The 27,050-nt window shown below is 30.0% G+C and overlaps 1 protein-coding gene across 1 annotated transcript in view; it reads left to right on the forward strand.

Annotated features, from left to right (window-relative positions):
* LOC126878687 (ubiquitin carboxyl-terminal hydrolase 8-like) overlaps positions 1-27,050 on the forward strand; it is a 109,399-nt gene that overhangs the window by 39,123 nt on the left and 43,226 nt on the right. Inside the window, exons 6-7 of the mRNA XM_050641548.1 lie at positions 4,706-5,278; positions 22,165-22,344. Coding sequence (XP_050497505.1) covers positions 4,706-5,278; positions 22,165-22,344 — 753 coding nt within the window. The remainder of the gene's footprint in view (positions 1-4,705; positions 5,279-22,164; positions 22,345-27,050) is intronic.

Raw genomic sequence — 27,050 nt, forward strand, 5'->3', positions numbered from 1 at the left:
GCCTACCCGCATACTGAGGTCACGAGCCGCCACTGGTATTACATAAAAATTAAAGAATAATGTATGCGAAGTAAAGAACAACAAAGTTACAGACTTTTTTAGATGGTGTACTTGTTATCGGGTTAACGCATTCAAAACGTAATTTTTTGTATGTACAGGGTTATTCACTATATTTTGACCCCTCTGTAAACTGCTTTATTTACAGAATTAGAAAAAATGTGAAATACAAAAGTTATTCGATTTTTAAATTATGATTTTTTGACATATTATATATCATACTAGTGACGTCATCCATCTGGGCGTGATGACGTAATCGACTATTTTTTTAAATGAAAGGGGAGAGGAATTTAGGGGTCGTGTGCTAGCTCATTTGAAAGGTTATTCAATTTTCTATTCAGTAATATAAACATTAAGATAATCATTTATACAAGGTGTCCAAAAAAATTTTTTTAATTAAATTAATTGACACAAAAAGAAGAATGTATATAATTTATTTAATTTAAAATACATTCTACTGCTGTCAGAAAACAGAAATAAATGTTTATTGAACAAATAAACATTACTTTTCACTTAAATTCAATGGTCAACTACCACCCATCTGCCTCTTGGCAGTTTGAACATTGAATTAAAGCAAAAAGCAATGGTTATTTGTGCAATAAACTTTCAATTCTGTTTTCTAACAGCAGTAGAAAATATTTTGAATTAAATAAATTACATATATTATTCTTTTTGTGTCAATTAATTTAATTAAAAAAAAAATTTGACACCCTGTATAAATAATTATCTTGATGTTTATATTACTGAATGGAGAATTGAATAACCTTTCAAATGAGCTAGCACACGACCCCTATTCTCATTTAAAAAATAGTCGATTACGTCATCAGGCCCAGATGGATGACGTCACTAGTATGATATATATGTCAAAAAATCATAATTTAAAAATCGAATAACTTTTGTATTTTACATTTTTTTCTAATTCTGTAAACAAAGCAGTTTACAGGTGGGTCAAAATACAGGGTGAGGCAGATAAAAGTCCTATTAGAAATATCTCGTGAACTAAAGGAAACAGAATCATGAAAATTGGAATTAAGGGGTTTTGAAGAGTGATCTCTTTAATGAAAATATTTTCATCGATTTGCTACTTTCGGTTATACCGGAAGTGGCTTATAACTTCGTTTTTTTAAATGGGACACCCTGTATATTTTTACATTTTTGGATTCTCCTGGATGTCTTCTTTCTTAAAATATGAGGCTTTGTAATGTTATACAGGGTAGTATAAAAGATAATTACGTTTTTTTCTTAATTTCCTAGCAACATTCACACCCTGTAGAATTGTAGTAGTTTGACATCAAAAACTTTATTAATGTTCAAATGATTTTTAATATAGTCTACTATTGTAAAAATTGTTAGTATAGTTAAATGTTGAATTGTACTATACAGGGTTGGTCGAAACTCGGAAAGAGTATTTTCTGAGTTTTCTTAAATGGAACACCCTATATTTTATTATTGTAATGAAATGATATTTTATGCTACTTTTTTATTTCTTAAGCATTCCCTATACCTAACTACTTTAATTTGTGAGTTATTGGTGATTCAAGCCAAACATTAATTTCAACAAAAAATACGTGAAATTAGGTTGGCCGTGAAAATATTCAATCACAAATAATTTTTCGGAAATAAATACATATTAATCTAGACTAATCTTTAAAATTGCCAATAATGGTTGAGCTATCAAAATACCTACGTAGTTAACATTCTTGGCGCGATTAACAATTAAGCACAAATTAAAGCATTTAGGTATAAAGAATGCTTAAGAAATAAAAAAGTACCATAAAATGTCTCTTCATTGCAATACTAAAATACAGGGTGTTCCATTTAAGAAAATTCAGAAAATCCTCATTCCGAGTTTCGACCAACCCTGTGTACTAAAATTTAATATTTTGCTATATTAATAATTTTTAATAATAGTAGACTATATTAAAAATAATTTTAACATAAATAGAGTTTTTGATATCCAACTACTACAGTTCTACAGGGTGTGAAAGTTGCTACGAAATTAATAAAAAAACGTAATTAGCTTTTAAACTACCCTGTATAAAATTACAAAACCGCATATTTTAAGAAAGAAGGGAGAATCCAAAAATGTAAAAATATACAGGGTGTCCCATTTAAAAAAACGAAGTTTTAAGCAACTTCCGGTATAACCGGAAATGGCAAATTGATGAAAATATTTTCATTAAATAGATCACCCTTCAAAACCCCTTCATTCCAATTTTCATGATTCTGTTGCCTTTAGTTCTCTAAATATTTCTAATAGGCCAGTTATCTGCCTCACCCTATATAGTGAATAACCCTGTACTTATAAGCTATTGATTATACATTTCAGAAAGGAACTACAACGTTAACTTGGTTTTATTGTTTCATATAGTCAACAGACCTGTAAATATGAAAAACTCGTGGAGTGCTACCATTTAAATGGGTGCGTTTTTGAAAAAAGAGTGAATTAGTCCCTAGGCATAGGGCGAATTAGGGTGAGTTCTATGCACTTTTCGTACAAACACGTCTACAGGAAAATTGTTCCAAGTTAAATTTACTATCGAAAGATGACATTTTAAAGTAAAAAATATTTTTTTTTACAAAAATATATTCAAAAGAAAAGCAAGAAAAAAACACGAATGATAGCAATTTTGTTTTTTGCCCCATAACTTTTTTCCACGGGGATATAGGTATAGACATAGCTTCACAGAAAATAAACTTCCATCTTTCCTCCTTAAAATGGTGTTTGGTAAAAGTCTCTATAATTTATAGTTTCCAAAATATGATTTTTCAAAATTCGCCACTCACAGCGATTTTGGCCCATTTTCCTCGTTACTTCTCAAACATTGTTCTCTAACTCTTTTCTACGTAGCTTTAGGTATATGCATTGTTACACTTAATAGGAAGAAAAGTCAATTGTCTTTAAAATGGTCTTGTAGAAGGCTGTATGACTATTTTTAAGCAAGATATGGTTGTTCAAAAATTTTATACTTTTAATGATTGTTGATATATTATTATTTTAGAATTAGTTTTAAATTTCTCATTATAACTTTTTTTGTTGTATATTTAGGTATATACATTGTCGAATATGGTCTTATTTTCTGGGCTTTAAAATGGTGTATTGTAAACAATTCTAGGGCTATTTTTAAACAAGATATGCTTTTTCAAAATGTGACATATACACATGCAATAGGTCCCACTAAGTTGGAACCACATGGATAACTTTTTTATTATTAACTTTATGAAAAAAAGTTATTCCTTATAAAATGTTCTACATAGTTTATAACCTAAGATGCAATCATCAGATATAAAATTGTATCAATAGTGTACGAAGTATGTTACTAAATATGAATTGTAAATATGAATTTCGCTCAACAGTAAAGTACCTTTATATTTCACAATATCTAAAAGTGTTATTAAGAAAAGTTATTTGGAACTAAAAATTATGTTATAATATGCAATTATATTCTTCTAATTAAAAAAAATTAAAAAAAATTAATTTTTCTCAAATTACGGATACCCTTGGATATCCTACTGATATCTTCTTTAAAAATAGTCCTAGAGTACTTTCCAGTACACCATTTTAAAGTAAAGAAAATAACCTTTTTATTCCAGAATATATATATATATATATATATATATATATATACCTAAATGTACAAGGGAAAAAATCATAATGAGAAATTTAAAAAGTAATCATTAAAAATATCAAAAATCATTAAAAGTATAAAACCTTGAAAAAGCATAACTTACTTAAAAAGAGCCGTATAACCTTATACGATAGACCATTTTAAAGGTAATTGACTCTTTCTACTAAGTGTACCATTGCGTATACCTAGAAATGCGTAGCAAAAAGTTACAGAACAGTGTTTGCCAAATAATGGGGAAAATGGCCCAAAAATGCTGCGAGCGGCGAACTTTGAAAAATTATTTTTCGGAAACTGTAATTCCTAGATACTTTTACCAAACTTCGTTTTAAAGAGGAAGGGTGGAAGTTACTTTTCGCTGAAGCAATGACTATACCTATATTCCTGTGGAAAAAAGTTATGTAGCAAAAAAACAAAATTACTTTCTTTCGTGTTTTTTTCTTGCTTTTCTTTTGAATACATTTTTGTAAAAAAATATTTTTGACTTTAAAATGTAATATTTCGATAGTAAATTTAACCTAGAACAATTTTCCTGTAGACGTGTCTGTACCAAAAGTGCATAGAACTCACCCTAATTCGCCCTGTGCCTAGGGACTAATTCACCCCTTTCTCAAAAACGCACCCATTTAAATGGTAGCACTCCGCGGTTTTTTCAAATTTAGAGGTCCATTGACCATAGGAGACAATAAAATCCCGTTAACGTTGTAGTTTCTTTTAGCTCTCTTATTTTGAACATAATAAATAGCCTATTATTATGTAATTCCACATTTCGTACATTCTTCGATTATTAAAATTTTATTTGCTGTTATTATGACCTCATCCAAAGCTATTCTCCTCTACTTAGAAAGAAATTTATAACATACCAAATAGGTGACTAAGTTATGTTGTTACTCACTCGATGTTTTGTTGACATTTTGTTTACATTAGTCTATCAGTTAAATGGTTTTAACATCATGTTCAGATTGGTGTCTCAGGCAAAACTTATAACGAAAAAGTTGTGTTAACAATTTTATATCTTTTAGTGGGATACAGGTAGACAGTACAAAGAAGATCCCGTAGTATTAAACGGAGGTTTAAAAGAATTTGTTGAGTGTTATCCATCGACAGTAGACAATTCCCACCTATTTCTGAGCCAGACGAATTGTGACATAGACGAGCTGCTTGATTTAGACAGTATAGTTTATCCAGAAGCCGGTTCAGTAGTCCAGATGAGATTAAAAATTCACGAAGTTCCAATATCCGAGGAAGAGGATATGGGAGTTGAATTCAATACAGAAGGGGGTGAGGAAACATCTGCTCCATCAGTTGATGCAATAGTAGATAATCCGAGCACCTCCATGGAAACAACCACAGTAGTCATGCCGCCCGTTAATAATGTTGATGCAGTAAAACCTGATGTAGACGAGGCTACGGTCAAAGAAGTTTTAGATAGTGATAAAGCTGCGATGTTACTAATGGCAAGAAAAGCAGCTAAACCAACATTTAATAAGGAAATTCCTAAAGCACCACCAGTAATAAGAAAGAAAGATGTTAAAGGGCAAAATGGCACCCGTTCCCTATTAAAACCAGCCATCGATAGATCTTTTAAGCCAGATGTAAGTATTTAATTTAATATTTATTATACTACTACTATCGGTTTACAATACCTCCGATTCCTAACTGCCAGTCTTCTCTGTTTAACTATAGACCTGGAGGGATTTCTCTTTCCTCTAGTTCTTTTTCAATCCCCTTCCTCCACCTTCTTCTCGGTCTTACTCTTTTCCTTCTCCCATGTGGTGTCCACGTCAAAATCTGTTTAGGGATCCTGTCATATGGCATTCTCTGTACATGGTCGTACCATATTAGTTCTTCTTCTACGGCACTACAGCCCCAATTGAGCCTTGGCCTCCTTTATTTTTTGGCTCCACCCTTGATTGTCTGTGGCTGCTCTTCTCCATACACGGACTTCTAAAAGGGCCTGTGCGTCGCTGTTTACTGTGTCTTTCCAGCGCTTTCTTGGCTTTCCAACCGGTCCCTTTTCCTGCATTCTAGCATTCAGAGCTCTGTTTGGTAGCCTATCCTCTCCCATTCTGATCACCTGTCCGGCCCATTGCAATCTTTGTATTCTAATGAAGTCTGACTGGGATGTTTCCTTATAAAGTTGATAAAGCTCGTTGTTGTATCGACTTCTGAAGATTGCGTTTTCCAGTACTTTCCTTTCGAATGTGTCGAGTTTATTTTTGGATGTTTCTTTCAGGACCCAGCCATCACTGCCATATCATGCTATTGGTCGAATTACCATATTAGTTGGTTTGTTTTTATGTCATGAATTATTGTATGCGTGATTCCCATCATTTCTCATTTTCTCTCATTTGGTATCCGATCTCTTCTTGATTTGCCTCCTGCTCTTTTCCAGAAGTCAATTTCTGTTCCTAGCAACATTTTCTCTTCTTTGTTTCATTGGCCAAACTTCATTGCCATATGTGATTACACTTTTAAGTATGGTATTGTATATTAGCTGTTTGTTCGCTATAGATATTGTTTGGTCCCACAGAATGCCGTTCATCATGGATATGGCTTTTTTACCCTGTGTTTCTGTCTTTTACAGCAGCATCGAGTGTTCCATCTTAAGTTATCTTCATGCCCAGGTACTTGTATTCATCACAGTGTTCAATTTCTACCCCATCGTCTAATTTAATGGACTTCTTTGTCCCTCCAATACACAAGGTTTCCGTTTTCTTAATGTTGACTTTGACCCCATTTGTTATAATAGGTACCAGGTGTCCACTTATATTTTCCCCCATTTTAACTGTCTATAATTTCTAACGGCTCAAGATAGAAATATGCTGTTTTAGCTGAAATATTTTATTTTAGTAAAAGTTTTGTTTGAATGGATTGAATTTTTTATATCGCTTTAATTACGAAAAATTTTTTTTGAAAAAAACGTTGTTGACTTTGTTTTAATGGAACACCCAGTATATTTTTTTGTAAATTGAAAAAGCGGTCATTCACCTATCCAGCGATACACACACCGGCAAAATTAGCCGAACACCTTAAAAATGGGACATGTTTGATGTATCGAATTTCCTAAACCTGTTGTCCGATTTGAGTAATTATTTTAGTATGTTATAGCCTTATTAGTTAAGAATATCGGTGTAATAATATTGTTGCTAGACAGGTAAATGTCATTTTATACCGGGTGTTAAAATCATACTGTGTTTTTTTCTTAAAGTTCGGAACACCCTGTGGAATATTCTAGCATATATAAAATATTAAAATAAAAACTTTGTAGACTTAGGCTTTCTTAACATTTTCTTTTTTGATTCATTTGCTTATGTTGGAAAATAAAAAAGTTATGTGTTTTAACAACTAGCCATGCTTTTTATCAATAAATCCTCATAGTAGGGGAGGACAGTATGCTAAATTTGCAGTTACTCGAGCGTTATGGGGACCTATTGGATTGTGAAGAGTGGGTGCTAAAACCAAAATAAGTTAAGTTAAGTTTTCCATAAAGTGTGGGACTCTCCATTTTTTAATTTAATTTTCCATTTCCACCAATCGTTTTTTCCGATTATAGCGGCATCTATCAATAATTGGAAAAAATGTTGCGAAAAAAAGTTGCTTATTTTTACGTTAAGGATCCAAATCTGCAATAAAAATTGGGGGCTCATATTTAAGATTTTAAATATTGATAGGTGTATTTTGCAGTTTTACGATCTGATGTTCATTTCGCGAAATATCGCAGGGTTCGTATTTAAAATTTTTAATTTACCCCACCCCTCTCCGTGGGATGTCAGGAGCCCCCACGGAGGTGGGGGGGATTTAATTTAAAATCTTACATAGAATCCCCAATTTTTATTGCAGATTTGGATTCTTTACGTAAAAATAAGCAACTTTTATTCGACACATTTTTTCGAATTATGGATAGATAGCGATATAATCGGAGAAAAATGATTGTTTCAAATGGAAAATTAAATTAAAAAATTAAAAGTCCCCCACTTTATGGAAAACTTAACTTAATCTTTTTTTGATTTTAGCGCATACTCTTCACAATCCAATAGGTCCGCAGAACGCTCGAGTATCTGCAAATTTAGTATAGTTTCCTCCCCTACTAAGAGGATTTATTGATAAAAAACATGGATAGTTGTTAACGCACATAACTTTTTTATTATCTCATATAAGTTAATGAATCAAAAAGAAAAATGTTAAGAAAGCCTAAGTCTACAATCGAGTATTAATTTTAATATTTTACATATGCTAGAATATTCCACAGGGTGTTCCAAACTTTAAGAAAAAAACACAGTATGATTGGTACACCCGGTATAAAATGATATTCACCTGTCTAGCAACAATATTATTACAACGATATTCTTAAATAATAAGGCTATAACATACTAAAAGAATCACTCAAATCGGATCAGTGGTTTAGTAAATTCAAGACATCAAACATGTCCCATTTTTAGGGTGTTCGGCTAATTTTGCCGGTGTGTGTATAAAGTTTTTTTTAAAATCGGTTGTCAAATGACTGAGTAATAAATTTTTAAAATGAAATATGTACGCAACTTGGAAATCACAGAACAGAATATCAATTTATTTTTAATAAAAAAACAAACAAACGAAAACTAGCGAGACTCAGGTCATTAAATGTTCCTATGTGCCGTCCTTATTGCATTAAATGCATGTCGAATATTATTCCTCATTTCTTCCAAATTTTGTGGTATAGGATTGTAAGTTAGAGATTTTACATATGGCCATACAAAAAAATCGGGTGAATTAGGAGCCCATTCTATTGGACCACTTCTACCAATCCAGTTGTCGCCAAATTGATTGGAAACGGAGTCTCTAGCAACCAAGGAAAAATGACAGGGTGCCCCATATTGTTGGAAATAGGTTTCATTTCTATTGTCATTTACTTGTAGATCCTCATCTAACTGTGGATAGAAAAATAATTCTAACATGTCTGTGTAGGTATTTCCATTGACTGTTTTTTCGACGAAGAAAAATGGTCCATAGGTTTTATTTTTGCTAACAGCGCACCATATATTTATCTTCGGTGAATCTCTCTCATATTCTTGAAACTCGTGTAGATTTTCTACTGACCAAATTCTGCAATTATGTCGATTAACAGTTCAATTAATGTGAAACGTGGCTTCATCAGACATGATTAAATTGCAGTTTGGTCTTATAAGGTCTGTTAATGTCTCACACATAAAAACACGTTTTTCGAAGTCCCTCTCGTTCAATTTTTGATGAATTTGAATTTTATAAGGTATTAGTTTGAGTGATTGCAAAATTTTATTGATTTTTTACTTACTCATATTGAAATGTGAAGCCATTTTTCTAATTGACGATTTTGGATATCTTCTAATAGACCAGGGCGCATCTGTAAAAATATTAGTACATTTGGACGTTGAGAGGTGACTCATGTTTTTTTGCAGAAATTGCTTGAAAATAACTCATATAATAATATTTGAGTTATCCTCCCACTCAAAAAGGTCCGGAACATTGTTTAAATCATCAAAATGTCAAAAAATGAAGGAAAAATTCGATTTTTTACTTCGTTTTTTGATTATAACTTTGAAAGTATTCATTTCTGAGAAAAGTTGTACTGACGTAAAAGTTGCGCAATTAAATTTCCTACAATAAAGAATTCGTTAACAATTTTAAAAATTGTCAATATTTTTGCAAAATAGCAATAATTGCGAAAAAACGATAAAAAACAAGTATTCGCATTTTACGTTTTTCAACCATTTATGCTACACTTAGCACCTTCATATTTTACCAAGAAAAACTTTATGATATAAGAAAACAATACTGTGAATTTCATTAAGATCGGTTGAATAGATTTTGCAATCGAGCTTTCGCAAAAAAAATTAATTTTTTCAAAGTCTTGCAGGACTGAATAGAAAGTAGACAGCAAGTTTATTTTTTTACATATTATATAGAAGAATACCATACCTTTCATTTGCAATTTGCAAAATTAAAATCGGTTAACCACTACGGCGTCAGGAATTTTTTTAAATACACATTTTTTTTTCGGTGCTACGCGCATGACAGCGGATAGTTTGCTCTGATTGGGCATTCCAATGACCTTTGATAATGATTGACAAATAAATTTGTTTATTGCAAAATAAAAACACATGCTCTGTCCTTTGAAATAACACTTTTTTGACAAAAACTTTCTTCTGTTCAGATATTTGAAGTTAGAGAATAAAAGTTTATTATTTTTAAACATATGCAACTGTTTAAACAATATTTCACAAACAATAATCAAATTAGTTTGATTTTTGTGGAATTAAAATAATAAATACAACAAAATATAGTGTAAGAAAATAATATATTAGATAAAGATTGGAAGAAATTTTTGTGGAAATCAACTTGTGTGAATCGAACACCGCTGTCCTGCGCGTAGCACCAAAAATTAATGTTTATTTAAAAAAATTCCTGACGCCGTGGTAGTTAATGGATTTTAATTTTAAAAATTGCAAATAAAAGGTACGGTATTCTTCTATACGTAAAAAAATTTCAACTTGCTATCTGCTTTATTTTCAGTCCTGCAACATTTTGAAAAAATTAATTTTTTTTGCGAAAGCTGGATTGCAAAATTTATTTTGCAAAATCTATTGCACCCATATTAATGAAATTTACAGTATTGTTTTACTATATTATATAGTTTTTCTGGGTAAAATATGAAGGTCCTAAGTGTAGCATAAATGGTTGAAAAACGTAAAATGCAAATACTTGTTTTTTATGTTTTTTTCGCAATTATTGCTATTTTGCAACAAGGGTGACAATTTTTTAAATTTGTAACCAATCCTATATTGTAGGAAATTTAATTACGCAACTTTTATATCAGTACAACTTTTCTCGAAAGTGAATACTTTGAGAGTTATAATAAAAAAACGAAGAAAATAATAGAATTTTTTCTTCATTTTTTGACATTTTGATTATTTAAACAATGTTCCGGACATTTTTGAGTGGGAGGATAACCCAATTATTATTATATGAGTTAATTTCAAGAAATGTCTGCAAAAAAATTTGAGTCACCTCTCAACGTCCATCTCAAAACAGATGCGCCCTGGACTATAATAAAATCATATACAGCTATGGTATCATTGAACACATTATTATTAACTGTTTCTCCTTTCTTCCGGGAAACGATCCGTAGTTTTTAAAACTATGGAACAAACTTCTAATTGTTTTTGAACTGGGTGGTGGTATATTAAAATTTGTACGGAAACGTCTTTTAGTTAAAAATCAACGATTTTGTTTCAGCAAAATAAATTATAATATTCGCTTTTTCTATGTCTGAAAACACCATTTTCTCTTGAAAACACACAACAATGACAGAAAATCAGCAAAGTTAATAAATTTTACATTTTCATAAAACATGTAACAGCTACATGATTAAAATAACTAAGCAAATTGATATTCTGTTATGTGATTTCCACATTTCATCTCTCATTTTAAAAATTAATTACTCAGTCATTTGACAGCGGATTTTAAAAAACTTTATATAGCTGGATAGGTGAATGACGGTTGTTTCAATTTACAAAAAAAATCACTGGGTGTTTCGTTGAAAAAAAGTCAACAACGTTTTTTAAAAAATCCGCCATTTTTTTCGTAATTGAAAGCGATATAAAAAATTCAATCCATTCAAACAAAACTTTTACTAAAATAAAACATTTCAGCGAAAACCGCATATTTCTATCTTGAGCCGTTTAGTTAGAAGTTATATGTAGTTAAAATGGGGGAAAATATAAGTGAACACCCGGTATTAGCTTCCGCATCATGTGACTCGAGTCGTCATGATTCTGAGCAATAAGAATTTGGTCCACCACTCCACCCGTTGGATGAGGGGCGGGGGGTAACTTTAAAATCTTAAATAGAAATACTAATTTTTTATTGCAGATTTGGATTCCTCATAAAAAAATAAGTAACATTTATTCGAAACATTTTTTAGAATTGTTCACAGATAGCGGTATAATCGAAAAAATACGATTTATTAGCGCCATCTGGGAACAATTCTAAAAAATGTCTGGAATAAATGTGACTTACTTTTTGATCAGGAATCCAAATCTGCAATAAAAAATGGGGATTCCTATTTAAGATTTTAAAGTTACCCCCTACTTCACCTGCAGGGGGTAGAGGGGGGTCGTGTTTGGTGTCATTGGATAGGTTTTTGAAAAATATTAAACACATATTTTTTGGTTTTTCAATTAGAAGCGCATTTCCCGAGATATTAAACCGTTTCTATAATTTACCTAAGGTACCTATCACGATAAATCGTTTATTTCGATTATAGCGCCATCTATCTACAATTCGAAAAAAATGCCTCGAATAAAAGTTAATTATTTTTACGTGAAAATTCCAAATATGAAATAAAAATGGAGGTTCCTATTTAAAATTTTGATAACTTTTTGAAAAATATTGAAGACGTATTATTCATTTTTCCGATCCGATGTTCATTTCGCGAAATATTCGTATTTTTGGTACACACTATATAAAAAAATTATCAATAAATATTTCAAATTCTTCAAATATTTCTTCAAATTCTTTTATTCTAATCAGTATGACACTTTTAATCATGATAAATGAAACTGGATACCTCTTGGCAAATTAAATATAAAATTTAGTTATGTGCCTTGCAGTGTTGCCTATCACAAAGTTATAATTCTTTGTACAATAATTGTCTTTTGTTATGAATTCTTTTAGTCTTATCTCAGCTGAAACTTTTAGTATGTTAAAAAGTATTGGTGATGATTCGTTGCTTTCTTTTAAATCATTGGTAATTTCTTAAGTATGGCTCCCTGCTTTAGTTTTAGCTGTGTGAGTCTCTATGTAAGTCTCAATACATATTTTAGTAGTATTAATAATCTTATTTAGTACCGTATACGTTCAATGGCCATCCATACAATCCCTTACAATGTAGTCATAAGCTTGCTTGCCAACTGGTGAAAATATTTTCCAGCAATTATACAGGGTGAGTCACCACTAACGGGACGGAAGATTACAGTGAAATGGTAAAAGATTTGTAAAAAAATTTAAATTAATAGGTTGTATGTTGATAAAAGCTACATTTTAAAATTATTTTGAAATATACAGGGTGTCCCAATAAATGGCGACGTATCAAAGTTATATTTTTTCTTATGGAACACCCTGTATTTTATTGCATTTTTAATTGTCCGCAAAAAATAAGGTATAGTTTTATAAGGCTTCCCTATACCTATGTACAGAGTGTTCTGAGTTATGTTGACTTTTCTTAAAATTTAAAGTTTTAAAAGAAGGCTTATTCTCAAGTTATTTAAGAAATTATAAAAAAATGACTTTTACTTTAAAGAGTTGGATACTGGTTGAATGCATTCCATTATTGATTATTACGCATTTATTTACAGAGCGTTCAAAATTTACAGTTTCATTATTGGATTATTCAACATGTCATATTATGATTATTTTAAATGGAACACCATGTATATTAATAAATAATTATTTTTAACAGATTTACCGCTTTCGAATGGTATATGGATGTCCTATACCTGGGTCTCATAGTTTTTGCGTAATTTGCAATTATTTAAATTCTTAATCTGTAAATCGATTTTAAAACATCCGTTTATGATATTCAAATTTAATTTTTCCTAAAAATGAACAATCACGCTATCTACGAAAGCCATCTAGGTCACCAGGATAGACAAAAATGGATTTTTTAAATGGGGTTATATTAAAAATATTGTATATGCTACACTTGCTATTACTCCAGATGATATGAAGTTAACACTTTCGAACGCTTTTGCGTCTATAACACCACCTATGTTAAATAATGTAAGCAAATCATTTGAAGATAGAATCGCTTGTTGTATTGCACAAGAAAGCAAACATTTTTAACATATATTACATAACTGATAATTTTTTACTTATAAGTTGTGGTGCATTTTGTATTATTTATGTATTTGTTTTAATAAAATTCTTTGTTTCGTTATGTATTTAATTATTTTCAATAACGAAAAAAAATATTTTACAGATCAGCAACTAAAACTATACATTTTTATTTACAACTACACTCGTTTATACCAACTATGCCAAGATGATGGGTTTAAAAATCGAGAGTGACTCTAAAATAAATATTTTTAAAATCGATTTACCGTTTAAGAAAATTGTAAATTACGGAAAAACTATGACTGCTACAGAACATCCATATACCATTCGAATGAGGAACCTGTGTTTAGTATAATAATTTATTAATATAGGGTGTTCTATTTAAATAAAGCATCATATGACACATTGAATAATCCAATAATGAAACTGTAAATTTTGGACACCCTGTAAATAAATGGGTAATAATCAATAATGGAATACATTCATTATAAGATAATTCAGACCGTACTGTCATAAAATAACAATGCGATACAATGACATTAATTAACTACATCTTTTGTTTTAAAATCGATTTACAGATTAAGAATTTAAATAATTGTAAATTACGCAAAAACTATGAGACCTATGTATAGGACATCCATATACCATTCGAAAGAGGTAAAATTGTTTAGTATAATTATTTACTAATATACATGGTGTTCCATTTAAAATAAGCATCATATGACACATTGAATAATCCAATAATGAAACTGTAAACTTTGAGCACCCTGTAAATAAATGTGTAATAATCAATCATGGAATACATTCAAACAATATCCAACTATTTAGATGTAAAAGTAATTTTTTTATAATTTCTTAAATAACTTGAGAATAAGCCTTTTTTTTAAAACCCTACATTTTAAGACAAGTCAACACAACTCAGAACACTCTGTACATAAAATATAGGGTGTTCCATAAGAAAAAATATAACTTTGATACGCCGCCATTTATTGGGACACTCTGTATATTTCAAAATAATTTTAAAATGTAGCTTTGATCAACTTTCAAACTATTAATTTAATTTTTTTTTCAAATCTTACCATTTCGCTGTAATCTTTCGTCCCGTTAGTGGTGACTCACCCTGTATAATAGTGAAAATCTGATCTACTGTTGATCTTCCCCGAGGTTCTCTTCCGCATATAGGGATATTCCATCACTCATATATTAGGCATCTAACCTATATTATTTTGAGAGCGTGATATCTCTATTTCTTGAGAACCATTCGGGCACCATCTTATAAACAGGGATAATATCTTTCAAGTTTCTGAAATTGATTTCTTGAGGCATCTATAATTTAAATAATATGATTATATGGGATTAAGCCATAATTGTGGGTGTAATGAAAATTACATTTTTAAATAACTAATTATTGTTTGTCGATTACTTTTCTCTTTTTCATGTTTGTTTTTCATGATTATTCATGCATATTTAGATTGTACTCTGTGTTCGTTATCCCAGGCATGTTTGCATATTTGGGATTTCTCGAAGTCTCTATTCTTGATATACAGGGTGAGTTTTTAGTGCGGGATCGGTCGATAATTCCATTACGGTATAGAATATCGAAAAAAGTTATTTAGAAAAAATGTAGGCAATGATATTCTCCACGCTTGGAAAATATGTCCATTTCTACAGGGTGATCAATAACAGCGTGGTATATCAAACATATATTTTTTTAAATGGGACACCCTATATATTTTTTCATATTTATATTCCCCTCATAATTCTTGTTCATATAATATAGGGTTTTGCGTTACTATACAGAGTATTTAACAAGTTATGACCATTTTTATTTCGAAATCCCTATGAGATTAACACCCTGTATATAAAGAAGTAATTCATAGACAATAATTTGTTTTATATAGTAAGATAAATAATATACTGTAGTTTTTAAATTAAGTCCAATTGAAATCATTGACGAATGTTTGTATACAGGGTGAACTACAAAACAAAATTACGATTTTCTCTATTTTTTAAATGGATCACCCTATATTTTATTTTTCAAAAATATTGTATTTATTATACTCTTCCATTTTTATATAGCGCATTCCCTATATCTAAACTTATTACTTTCGGAGATATTTTTAGTTTTCTTCAACTTTCGGGAATACATTCAATTTTTCTAGTATAAATAAGTTGGTATTGAATGATAATTAAACAAAATTATTTTTATTCAATAAATAATTAACACAAAATATAAACCATAGCAATATGCAATGAATGTATCAATAAATGTGATATTAAGGGATTATTATATTTCCCTAATATACAAGAATCATACAATTCCTACAAAAAAAATATATTTATCTTGTGTATAATAAAATTACAAGATTATTTTCATTTAATAAACACCTCACACAAAACATAAATCAAAACAATATACAACTAATTTAATAGTTTTTAGATTATTATATCAACAGCATTCTAAGCCAAGAAGTTTTTAGTAACACATTCCTAATTGCAGATTGTGACCCGCAGTTATTAATAATATAATTTTCATATTAAATTTCATTAATATGCATCAAGAAATCCCTACTTTTTTAACACTCAAACTAGGTGATCTACAAATGTTTAAGGTGATATTGTCAGAGGTTATGTGATTGGTCCACATTTTTTGACGGTTGAGGTTTATATACGATGGTGCTCCAGTTCTTCCAAAATTGATTTTTTTCAAGTGGGGCTATATAAAAAACCTTGTATACCAGAAGCATCCAGCAACGCTTGATGATATGAAAAATAGAATAAAAGAAGCTTTTAATAATATTGACTTACAAAAATGTTAGAAATGTGGCTCGGTCATTTGACTATCGGTTACAAAATTGCATAGACGTTGAAAGTGGTCATTTTCAACATTTACTTTAGACTTATATCCTTAACATCACATTAATTGGTACATTTATTAAATTTTGTTATGGTTTATTATTTTTTTGTTAGTTATTTATTAAAAGAAAATATTTGTTATATTAATACATAATACTTATTTGTTAAGTTATTTATATTTATAAGAATTGAATGTATTCCCGGCAAATGAAGAAAACTAAAAATATCTCAGAAACTAATAAGTTTAGCTATAGGATATGCTATATAAAAATAAAAGAGTATCATAAATACAATATTTCAAAAAAAATAAAATATAGGGTGATCTATTAAAAAAAATTGAGAAAATCGTAATTTTGTTTTGTAGTTTAAAAGTGCTTATAAAAATGAATGTTCTACTAAAAAATTCTTGGCTTAGAATGCTGTTGATATGCCAATCTAAAAACTATTCCATCAGTTGTATATTGTTTTGATTTATGTTTCATGTAAGTTATTTATTGAATAAAAATAATCTTGTTATATTAATATATACAATACGAAGTTTTTTTGTAGAAATTTTACGATTCTTGTATATTAGGGAAATATGATAATTTCGTAATATCACATTTATTGGTATATTCACTGCATATTGCTATGGTTTATATTTTGTGTTAGTTATTTATCTAATAAAAATAATTTTGTTTAATTATCACTCAATACTAACTTTTAACTTATTTCTACTAGAAAAATTGAATGTATTCCCGAAATTTGAAGAAAACTAAAAATATCTCGGAAAGTAATCAGTTTAGATATAGGGAATGCTATATAAAAATGAAAGAGTATATTAAATACAATAATGCTGAAAAATAAAATATAGGGTGATGCATTTAAAAAAATAGAGAAAATCGTAATTTCGTTTTGTAGTTCACCCTGTATACAAATATTCGTCAATGATGTGAATTGGACTTAATTTAAAAACTACAGTATATTGTTTATCTTATTACATAAAACAAATTATTGTCTACGAATTACTTCTTTATATACAGGGTGTCAATTTCATAGTGATTTCGAAATAAAAATGGTCATAACTTGTTAAATACTCTGTATAGTAATGCAAAACCATATATTAGATGAACAAGAATTATGAGGGGAATATAAATATGAAAAAATATATAGGGTGTCCCATTTAAAAAATTATATGTTTGATATACCACGCAGTTACTGATCACCCCGTAGAAATGGACATATTTTTCAAGCGTGGAGACTATCATTGCCTACATTTTTTTTAAATAACTTTTCTCGATATTTTATACCATAGTGGAGTTATCGACCGATCCCGCACTAAAAACTCACCCTGTATGTTTCATGATGTTTCTTTATGTATGTTTATCCTGACACTTAGTGGTCTTTCAGTTTGTCCCACGTAGAAATTGTTACATTTACAGGGTACTTTATACATAGATGCAGTTTTTATAAAGAGTTTGTACATATATGTCAAGAGGCTGATTGGTCATTAATGTCCTAATTTAATAATATCACCTTTTTTGTTTAACAAGACTATCACTGCATTGTTCTATGGTCTGTTTTTAAACCAAGAGGAGTAATTCAAATTTACCGCGCCGTAATGCTTGCTTGTAATTGGTCCAACATCAGGCAAGTTTACTCCACTGGTATGAAATTGTTACATTAATGACATTTATGAAATTGTGACATTAATGACATTTATGAAATTTTGACACTTCTGACATTTCATAGGTTAATTAAGTTATATCGGCGATTGTTTGTGTTTCTTCGTTATTCCTATAATTTTTATATGTTTAGTCTACTTTTATATAAAAAGCAGTTGTTTTTAGAACTCTTTAGCGACGTATTAATATAATATAATATGTATGGATTACCGTCAAAGGCCTATATGATCAACCAAAAAAGAAGATGTATTTGGTGATTTTTCTAGTGACTTTCTTGGGTGTGAATCTGTTCTGTAAATTTTAGTTTACTCCTCCTGGTTTAAAAACAAACCATAGTCTTTTGGAATCGTACCCACAGGTAAGCATTTTATTGGCTTCTTACTTCTAGAATATTTCTGGAATATCTTGTGTTTGTTACTGCACGGTCTATTTGATTTCTTGTTTTTCCATCGTTCGACACTGTTTCCTTATTAATGGTTTATGATATCTCTGCAGAGCTCTGTAATCTATGAATTTTTGAACATTCCATTGTTTTTGTAAACAGATGTTAACATACTGCTTCTTCATTCATCTGCAATGTCCCGCTTGCATAATTTTATTAGTTAGGCAACTTGTTAATGTCTTTCTTAAAACTATCCACATTTCCCCAGTAATATCATCATAGATAGATAGATAGACAGAAATATGCTTTGTCATGAAAAATTTAACAATTTTATAGACAAAGCTTACAAGAATCATAAATAAAAACAATAACAAATACAATTTACTAAAATTATATAAATCGTCAATATAAATAAAATATAATAAAGTGAAACAAAAAACAGTAAAAATATATTGCAAAATTAAAAAAAAATTGCAAATTGCGTAATCTACCTTAAGAAATTTAATAAGTTAAGCTGCTGCAAATGACACTCAAATATAGATAAAGACTTATACAAAAGAATACTGTAATTTCTTAGTTATTGGTTAAGAAACTCTGCTATTGAATAATAAATATGGTCTTTCAGATAAATAGGCTTTTGTCATTTTACGGAACTTGGGGAGAGATGTTGCAGATTTAAATTGTAGAGGGAGATGGTTGTATAGTTTTTTGCAGAATATAATATAGATTTCTTTACTAACTCACTGGACGGGATCGGTAAATAGATGTCAAAGGCACGGTACACAGAGAACCGGTATGTTCGCACACATGGAATGCGAACGCGTGACGTCATATGGGAACCTTAATTTTCATCCGGCAATGCTAAATAAAGCGGTAATATTGTTCGAATTTTAAAATTATGTACCTATCATCGCTTTTTAAATAAGAAATTGTATTTTATATTCTTTTTTACTGTCATTTTCCAATATGTATTTAATTTAAACATGAATTTCCATTGAAAAATAAAGATTTTAGGTATCTGTTGTAAAATATACATTTACCATAGTATATTAAAAAAATAAAACAGAAATAATATAAACATTCACTTTACTTCTGGGTCTGTAAAAATGTTTCACATAAAATTGTGTCTACTTACTGTTATTCTAAATTGTTGAAAAATATTTGACTAAAAAATAAAAACTTAACCACAAATCAAGTAAGAAATTTTACGTTTTAGAATTTAGATGAAGTACTTAGAACCAATTACTTGATGACTTTCAAATTTTATTTACAAAATAGAAAAAGTTAAGTTAAACCAGGTTAGGAATCTAAAAATTTCAATTGCGAACATTTTATTAGACTGTAATAGAGTACATATACAGGGTGTCCAGAAACTCTACCGACAAACGAAGACAGGAGATTCTTCAGATAATTTTAATATAATTTAACCCAATTTACTTAGTCCGAAATGCTTCCTAGGGAGCTAGAGCTCTTTGAAGATGGCGTCTTGTAATTAGTTTTTCTTAAATATCTCCAGAACGCTTTTATTTAGAAAAACAAAAATTGGTACGCGTATTTATCTTCAAGATATAAATCTAATCCATCCATTGCAAATTTCTAGTACCGATCATAGGCGTCCGTTTTGGGTAGGGCAACGGTTATTTTATCGCATAACTTTTTTATCATTAACTTTTATGCCTTTCTGACACTGGATTATTAAATAGTGAAGTATTCTAGTACTAAAAGGCACTCTTGTTTTAAATCGGTAGGACACACCGTTTTCTAGAAAAATTGATTTGAAAATTTTTCGCATTTTGAATTAAAAAAAAATTTCAAAAAAAAACTGTTTAGAAAGACGAAAACTGGTACATTTATTTATATTCCAGAGATAAATCGATTTCATTAATTGCGAATTTCTAGTACTGGTCATAGGCGTCCGTTTTGGGTAGGTCAACAGTTATTTTATAGCATAACTTTTTTGTCTTGAATTTTTGAGCATTTTTGACACTAGATTATTAAATTATGAGGTATTCGAGTACTAAAAGTTACTCTTACTTTATGTTGGTAAAATACTTTGTTTTTTGTTGAAAAGTTCTTTCAATTTTTTTTTCAAATTTCAAAAACGAAAAACTTTCAAATCGATTTCTCTAGAAAAGAGAGTGTCCTACCGACTTAAAGCAAGAGTACCTTTTAGTACTAGAATACCTCACAATTTATTAATCCGGTATCAAAAGTGCATAAAAGTTAAGGACAAAAAAGTTATGCGATAAAATACTCGTTGCTCTACCCAAAACGGACGCCTATGACCGGTACTAGAAATTTACAATGGATGCAATCGATTCATCTCTGAAAATTAAATAGGCATACCAATTTTTGTTTTTCGAAATAGAAGCGTTCTGGACGTATTTAAGAAAAACTAATTTCATGACGCCATCTTCAAAAGCTCTAGCTCCCTTAAGAAGCATTTTCGGACTAGGTGAATTGGGTTAAATTGTCTTAAAATTATCTGAGGAATCTCCTGTCCTCGTTTGTCGGTAGAGTTTCTGGACACCCTGTATATATACAGAGTGGGCCAAAGAAAACAGTCCACCTCGATATTTGGCAGTATTTATTCGATTTTAAGGAAATGACGACACAGGTCGATTTTTGATCTAAGTGGGACACATTTTTACGGTACATACATTTGTCAACCCCCTCCCTTCCACTTTCCCCACCCCTTATTTTTAAATAGGGAATATGGGTCGTGTGCTAGCTCATTTAAAAGTTTACTCGATTCTCTATTTAGTAATATAAACATTAACATAATTATTTATACAGGGTGTTCAAGAAAAAAATATTTTAATTAAATTAATTGACAAAAAGAAGAATGTATGTAATTTATTTAATTCAAAATACATTCTACTGCTGTCACAAAACAGAAAAAAATATTTTTTGATAAATAAACATTGTTCTTCGCTTAATTTCAATATTCAAGCTGCCACCCATCTGCCTCTTGGTAGGTTGAATATTGAATTTAAGCGAAAAACAATATTTATTTATCAAATAAACATTTTTCTCTGTTTTCTGTCAGTAGTAGAATGTATTTTGATTTAAATAAATTGCATACATTCTTCTTTTTGTGTCAATTAATTTAATTCAAAATAATTTTTCTTGGACACCCTGTATAAATAATTATGTCAATGTTAATATTACTGAATAGAGAATTGAATATCCTTTCAAATGAGGTAGCACATGACCCGTATTTCCTATTTAAAATAACGGGTGGGGGAAATTGAAGGAAGGGGGTTGACAAATGACAGATGTATGTAGGTACCGTAAAATTGTGTCCCCCTTAGGTCAAAAATCGACCTGTTTCTTCATTTTCTTAAAATCTAATAAATACTGCCAAATATCAAGGTGAAAAGGGAAATTCATATTTTTTGACATACCTCGTATATTATTGAGAAAATTTGATATCTGATGATTGAATCTTAGGTTTTGGGGCATGCAGAACTTTTTATAAAGAATAACTTTTTTCGTAAAGTTAATAATAAAAAAGTTTCCCATATGTTTCCAACTTAAGTAGACACGCTGTATAATGCTGTCCATATATTTTTATCTAATACCATTTGGTTCACATATTCGAGTGCAACGATGTAATATTAACAGGACAAGTTGTTTTTATCATTTGCCAACCAATAGCAATTTGGACATATCAACTTTTGCCATGACACCACAGATTAATAAATAACGTATATTTATCTTACAGTTTCAGAAAATTGGAGAAGGTTTTACAGGTCTTAGAAACGTGAAGAATATTTGTTACATGAATTGCCTATTGCAGTGTTTGAAAGTTATACCTATTATTAAATCGACTTATGTGACTACAAATAGATATCTGTCATTAACCCAGCGAAATCCACCAAAACTTAATCATCATCTTGCAGAGGTAAGTTGTTTTACATTTTTGAAGTGAAAACTTCTTTAGCGACGTTGTGCACTTTCTGGATGGTGAAAAAGCATTGAATTCGCGACCGTCATCGCTTCGCCGAAATAAATTATGTACGTGTATACAAGCTGTAACAAAAAGGCGCTCATAAATTAAATCACATATTCTGGGACCAAAAATAGTTCGATTGAACCTAACTATAAACCTTAAAATCAGATTAATACGCTGCTATATATTCTCCACATTGCTGTATGGCATGGAGAGCTGGACCCTTACAGAGACACTAATGAAAAAAAAAGAATGTGTGTGTACTTTGTACGCACGTAAGAAGTTCTACTTCTATTATTATGATTTCAACGAAATTATTATACTTAAACAGTTTATTTAAATTTTATTTAAATATTAAACTAATTTTAATACTTACTACTTTTCAAAAATTTTTATTAAAACAATACTAAAAATAAAAAATCACACAAACACATTGAAAAATGCCAAAAAAATGGTTTCTGAACAATAATTGTTGGAAAAATTTTAACTAAATACGTATTTTCTGAAAAAAAATTATATAATAATATACTTACAATCATAAAACGTATAAAAAAAAAAATAAAAAAATAAAAGTTTGTATTGGGGACTGAACCCGCGTACATTGGAGCGGTTAGTTTTGAAATTCATGCATCTTTAGATTTTGGCTACGGAGACATATGCATCATGTTGGAAGATAGACCAACTGAACGTTTTAAACTTTTGACAGTTCTGAATTTAACCAAATTAGTTTGATTTTTGTGGAATTGAAATATTAAAATACAACAAAACATAGAGTAAGAAAACAATATTAGATGAATGTTGGTAGAAATTTTGTTGGTAATCAAATTATGTAAATCAAAGCATTACATACTAATTAGGTAGGTTTATTTTACATTTTCCAAATAGGTAGGTACCTATGTAATTTTTTATTACGATACTGAAAATTTACAATTACGTACTTAACTGTTGCTTTTAAAAACTATTTAAAAAGTCACTACAATTATAATCTTGCTTTTTGTTGGGTAAACATTTGTTTACCCATAACCGACATATTGAACAATTATTGACAGGTCATTGTAATTACATACCCAATCAGAGCACGTAAGAAATGAAACAGTTTTACATCGAATGAATAAGAGCACAGAAATAACAAAAACAGTAAAAATTCGAAAGTTACAATATTTCGGCCATGTAATGAGACATCCGAAGTGGTATAACCTTCTACACCTCGTAATACAGGGCAAGATCGCCGGAAGAAGAGGCCCAGGCCGAAGAAAAACATCTTGGCTCCGAAATCACCGGGAGTGGTATCAAAAGACCACCGCTAATCTGTTTAGAGTTGCCATAAACAAAGTTATTATTGCCAATATTAACATTTGAGGGGTCTACATTTGAAGTAGGAGTGTCTGATCACAAAGCTCAAAGTTTAACCATAAGTGTGGATAAAGCTGATGCTGATAATCAATATCATCTGGTTAGATCCTTTTGTCAAACTAATAAATTAAAATTTCTTGAGTATCTTCGTCAGTGCGACTTTAATGATGTATATGAAATATCAGATGTGGAAGTAGCTTATAATGTTTTTAATGAAAAAATTGGTTCGGGCTTCGAATACGCGTTCCCGACTAAACTTAAAAAAATACATAACAAAAGAAATTTTAAAGTGTGGTTAACTCCCGGAATAAAAGTATCGTCAAAAAACAAAAGATTCTTATTACAACTAAAAAAATATACAAATAATATTACCATAAAAAACTACATTAAAATGTATTGTCGATGGTTACAACAAATAATTAAAGAGGCAAAAAATAAGTACTTCTACGGTATAATCAACTCGTCAAATAATAAATCTAAAGCGACATGGGATTTAATTTCACATTTTAACAAAAGAAACATAACAGCTAAGAAAGATATATTTATTAAAAAAGGTGATATTGATATCACAAATCCAACTGAAGTTGCGGAAGAATTTAAATCTTATTTTCAACACATTGCATCAAGTATTATTCCTAATATCAAAAGTAAAAAATCTAGTGATAACTATATGCAGAGTTTACCAGCAAATAATGTAAGTTCATTGTTTTTTGGACCTTTAATAGAAACTGATGTCAGAGAGTGCATTTTGTCACAAAAACCAAAGAAATCCGCGGGGCTTGACAAAATTCCAATTACCCTTGTAAAAGAAAATATTGATACCCTTTGTAGGCCTTTAGTTTTTCTTTTTAATTTGTCTCTTAAAAACGGAATATTTCCTAAATGTTTTAAAAAATCGGTAGTTACATAAAGTTCCTGTACATAAAAAAGGTGATAGGTGTAATATAGAGAACTATCGCGGAGTGTCTCTATTACCGTCCCTTTCAAAACTATTAGAATGGTGCGTAAATAAACAATTACTTCTTTTTTTAAATAAACATAAAATTCTAACAACTTCTCAATATGGCTTTAGATCTGATATGAGTACTACAGGTGCAACATTTTCTCTAATCGAAAATGTGCATAAAATCTTGGAAGCAAAACACCACCCTCTTGGTATATTCTGTGATTTATCTAAAGCATTCGATTGCGTAGACCATCAAATACTACTGGACAAGATCTACTACTACGGCATTAGAGGTACACCACATAAATGGTTTCAGACATACCTATCACACAGAAAAATGTGTGTTAGAATAAATAATTCTGATAGTAGCTGTGAAGCATCCTATTCAAATTTCGCAGAAGTTCAGTGTGGAGTTCCACAAGGGTCTGTTTTAGGACCAACACTGTTTCTTATCTATATCAATCACTTGGTAGCTAGTTTCCCGAATACCACATTTTCACTTTTTGCAGATGATACGAGTATAGTAATTAAAGGCGATAGTTCTGATACATTAACATCCTGTGCCGCTACTACAGTTTAAGAGATATCAGACTGGTTTCTCGCCAATAAATTGGTTCTGAATATTAGTAAAACACAAAGTATCCGTTTTAATTTGTATCAAAATGTGGAAGATGTTGTTATTAAAGTAGATCAAGAAAGCATTACTTCTTGTCATACAATTAAATTTTTAGGCATAAACATAGACAGCAAACTTGATTGGAGTTACCACATAACTTAACTTAATAAAACCCTCAGCAGAGCTACATATGCCATAAGAGCAATTAGACAAAATACAAATTTTTGTGTGGCAAAAATAGTTTATTTTGCTCAATTTCAAAGTATTATGCAATATGGTGTGGAATTTTGGGACGCGGCTAGCACAGCAGAATCCACATTTGTGGCTCAAAAACGAGCAATTCGAGCACTATTCAACTTAACAAATAGAACTTCATGTAGACCTCTCTTCAAAGATCATGGAATAATGACGCTCATTAATATTTATATTTATAAGATGTCTCTACTTATACATAGAAAACGACATGAATTGTTAAAACCTTCTGATATACACAGTCACAATACACGCAGGCAAGATATAATTATTCCCAATTATAATTATAGACGTACTCGAAATGGTCCATTGTACTCCGGTATTAAAGTATACAACCATTTGCCCACTGGGATTAAAGCACTTTCAATATGTAAGTTTAAAAAAAAAATTAAAAAATTGTTAGGTCAATATGTTTTTTATAGTCTGGATGAATTCTTTTTAATAAATTTTAATGATCTAGACGGTTCCAACGCTTAGGCTAAAATCACATATTGTTCTTGTACAAATATTTTTGTTAAAATTATATTTATTGTAAATTTGTGATTTTTTGGAATAAAGATAACTAACTAAAAAAATATGATCGCCAACGTTCGATAATCGGACAGGGTACTGAAAGAAGAAGAAGAACCTAACTTACCTTAGTACAAATGTGCACACAACAAAAGTTACAGCCAGCCCTTTGAAGTTACAAAGTGAAAATCGATTTTTGAAAGAGATTTTGTATTGAAAATGGACATGCGGCATTCTTATTGGAAGAACATCTTAAAAAATAATAACAGTGAAATTTGTATACCCCATAAAAATTTTATGGGGGTTTTTTCCCTTAACTCCCCCCTCCCCCCAAACTTTTGTGTATGTTACAATTAAATTATTATTGTGGTATCATTAGTTAAACACAATGTTTTTATAACTTTTTTGTCTCTTAGTATTTTTTCGATAAGCCAGTTTTTATCGAGATGCGGCTTCTTTTTTAATATGTTTCAAAATATACCTAAAAAATGTAAATTATAAATAAATTTTCATATTATTACCAGGTCTCTATAATCTTACTTAACCATTTACAAATATGTAGTGAATTTAACAAATGTTCAAAATATCTCGATAAAAATTGGCGTATCGAAAAAGTACTAAGAGACAAAAACATTGTGTTTAACTAATGGTATCACAATAATAATTTAATTTGAACATACACAAAAGTTTGAGGGGGTTGTAAGTGAACAAAACCCCCATAAAATTTGTATGGGATGCCCAAATTTCACTGTTATTTTTTTTAAGATGCTCCTGCCATAAGAATGCCACATATCCATTTTCAATAAAAAATCTCTAATACACTGCGGTGCAAAAAAATCGATCCACTAAAAATTTGGCCATTTTTGATGTTTTGAATTTCCTAAATCTATTGTCCGATTGAAGTGATTTTTTACCACGTTATAGCCTTATCCATTGACAATATCGATGTAGTAATATTGTTGCTAGACAGTAAAACTGTCA

This window comes from Diabrotica virgifera, chromosome 10, assembly GCF_917563875.1.
Source record: "Diabrotica virgifera virgifera chromosome 10, PGI_DIABVI_V3a".
Taxonomy (NCBI): Eukaryota; Metazoa; Arthropoda; class Insecta; order Coleoptera; family Chrysomelidae; genus Diabrotica; species Diabrotica virgifera.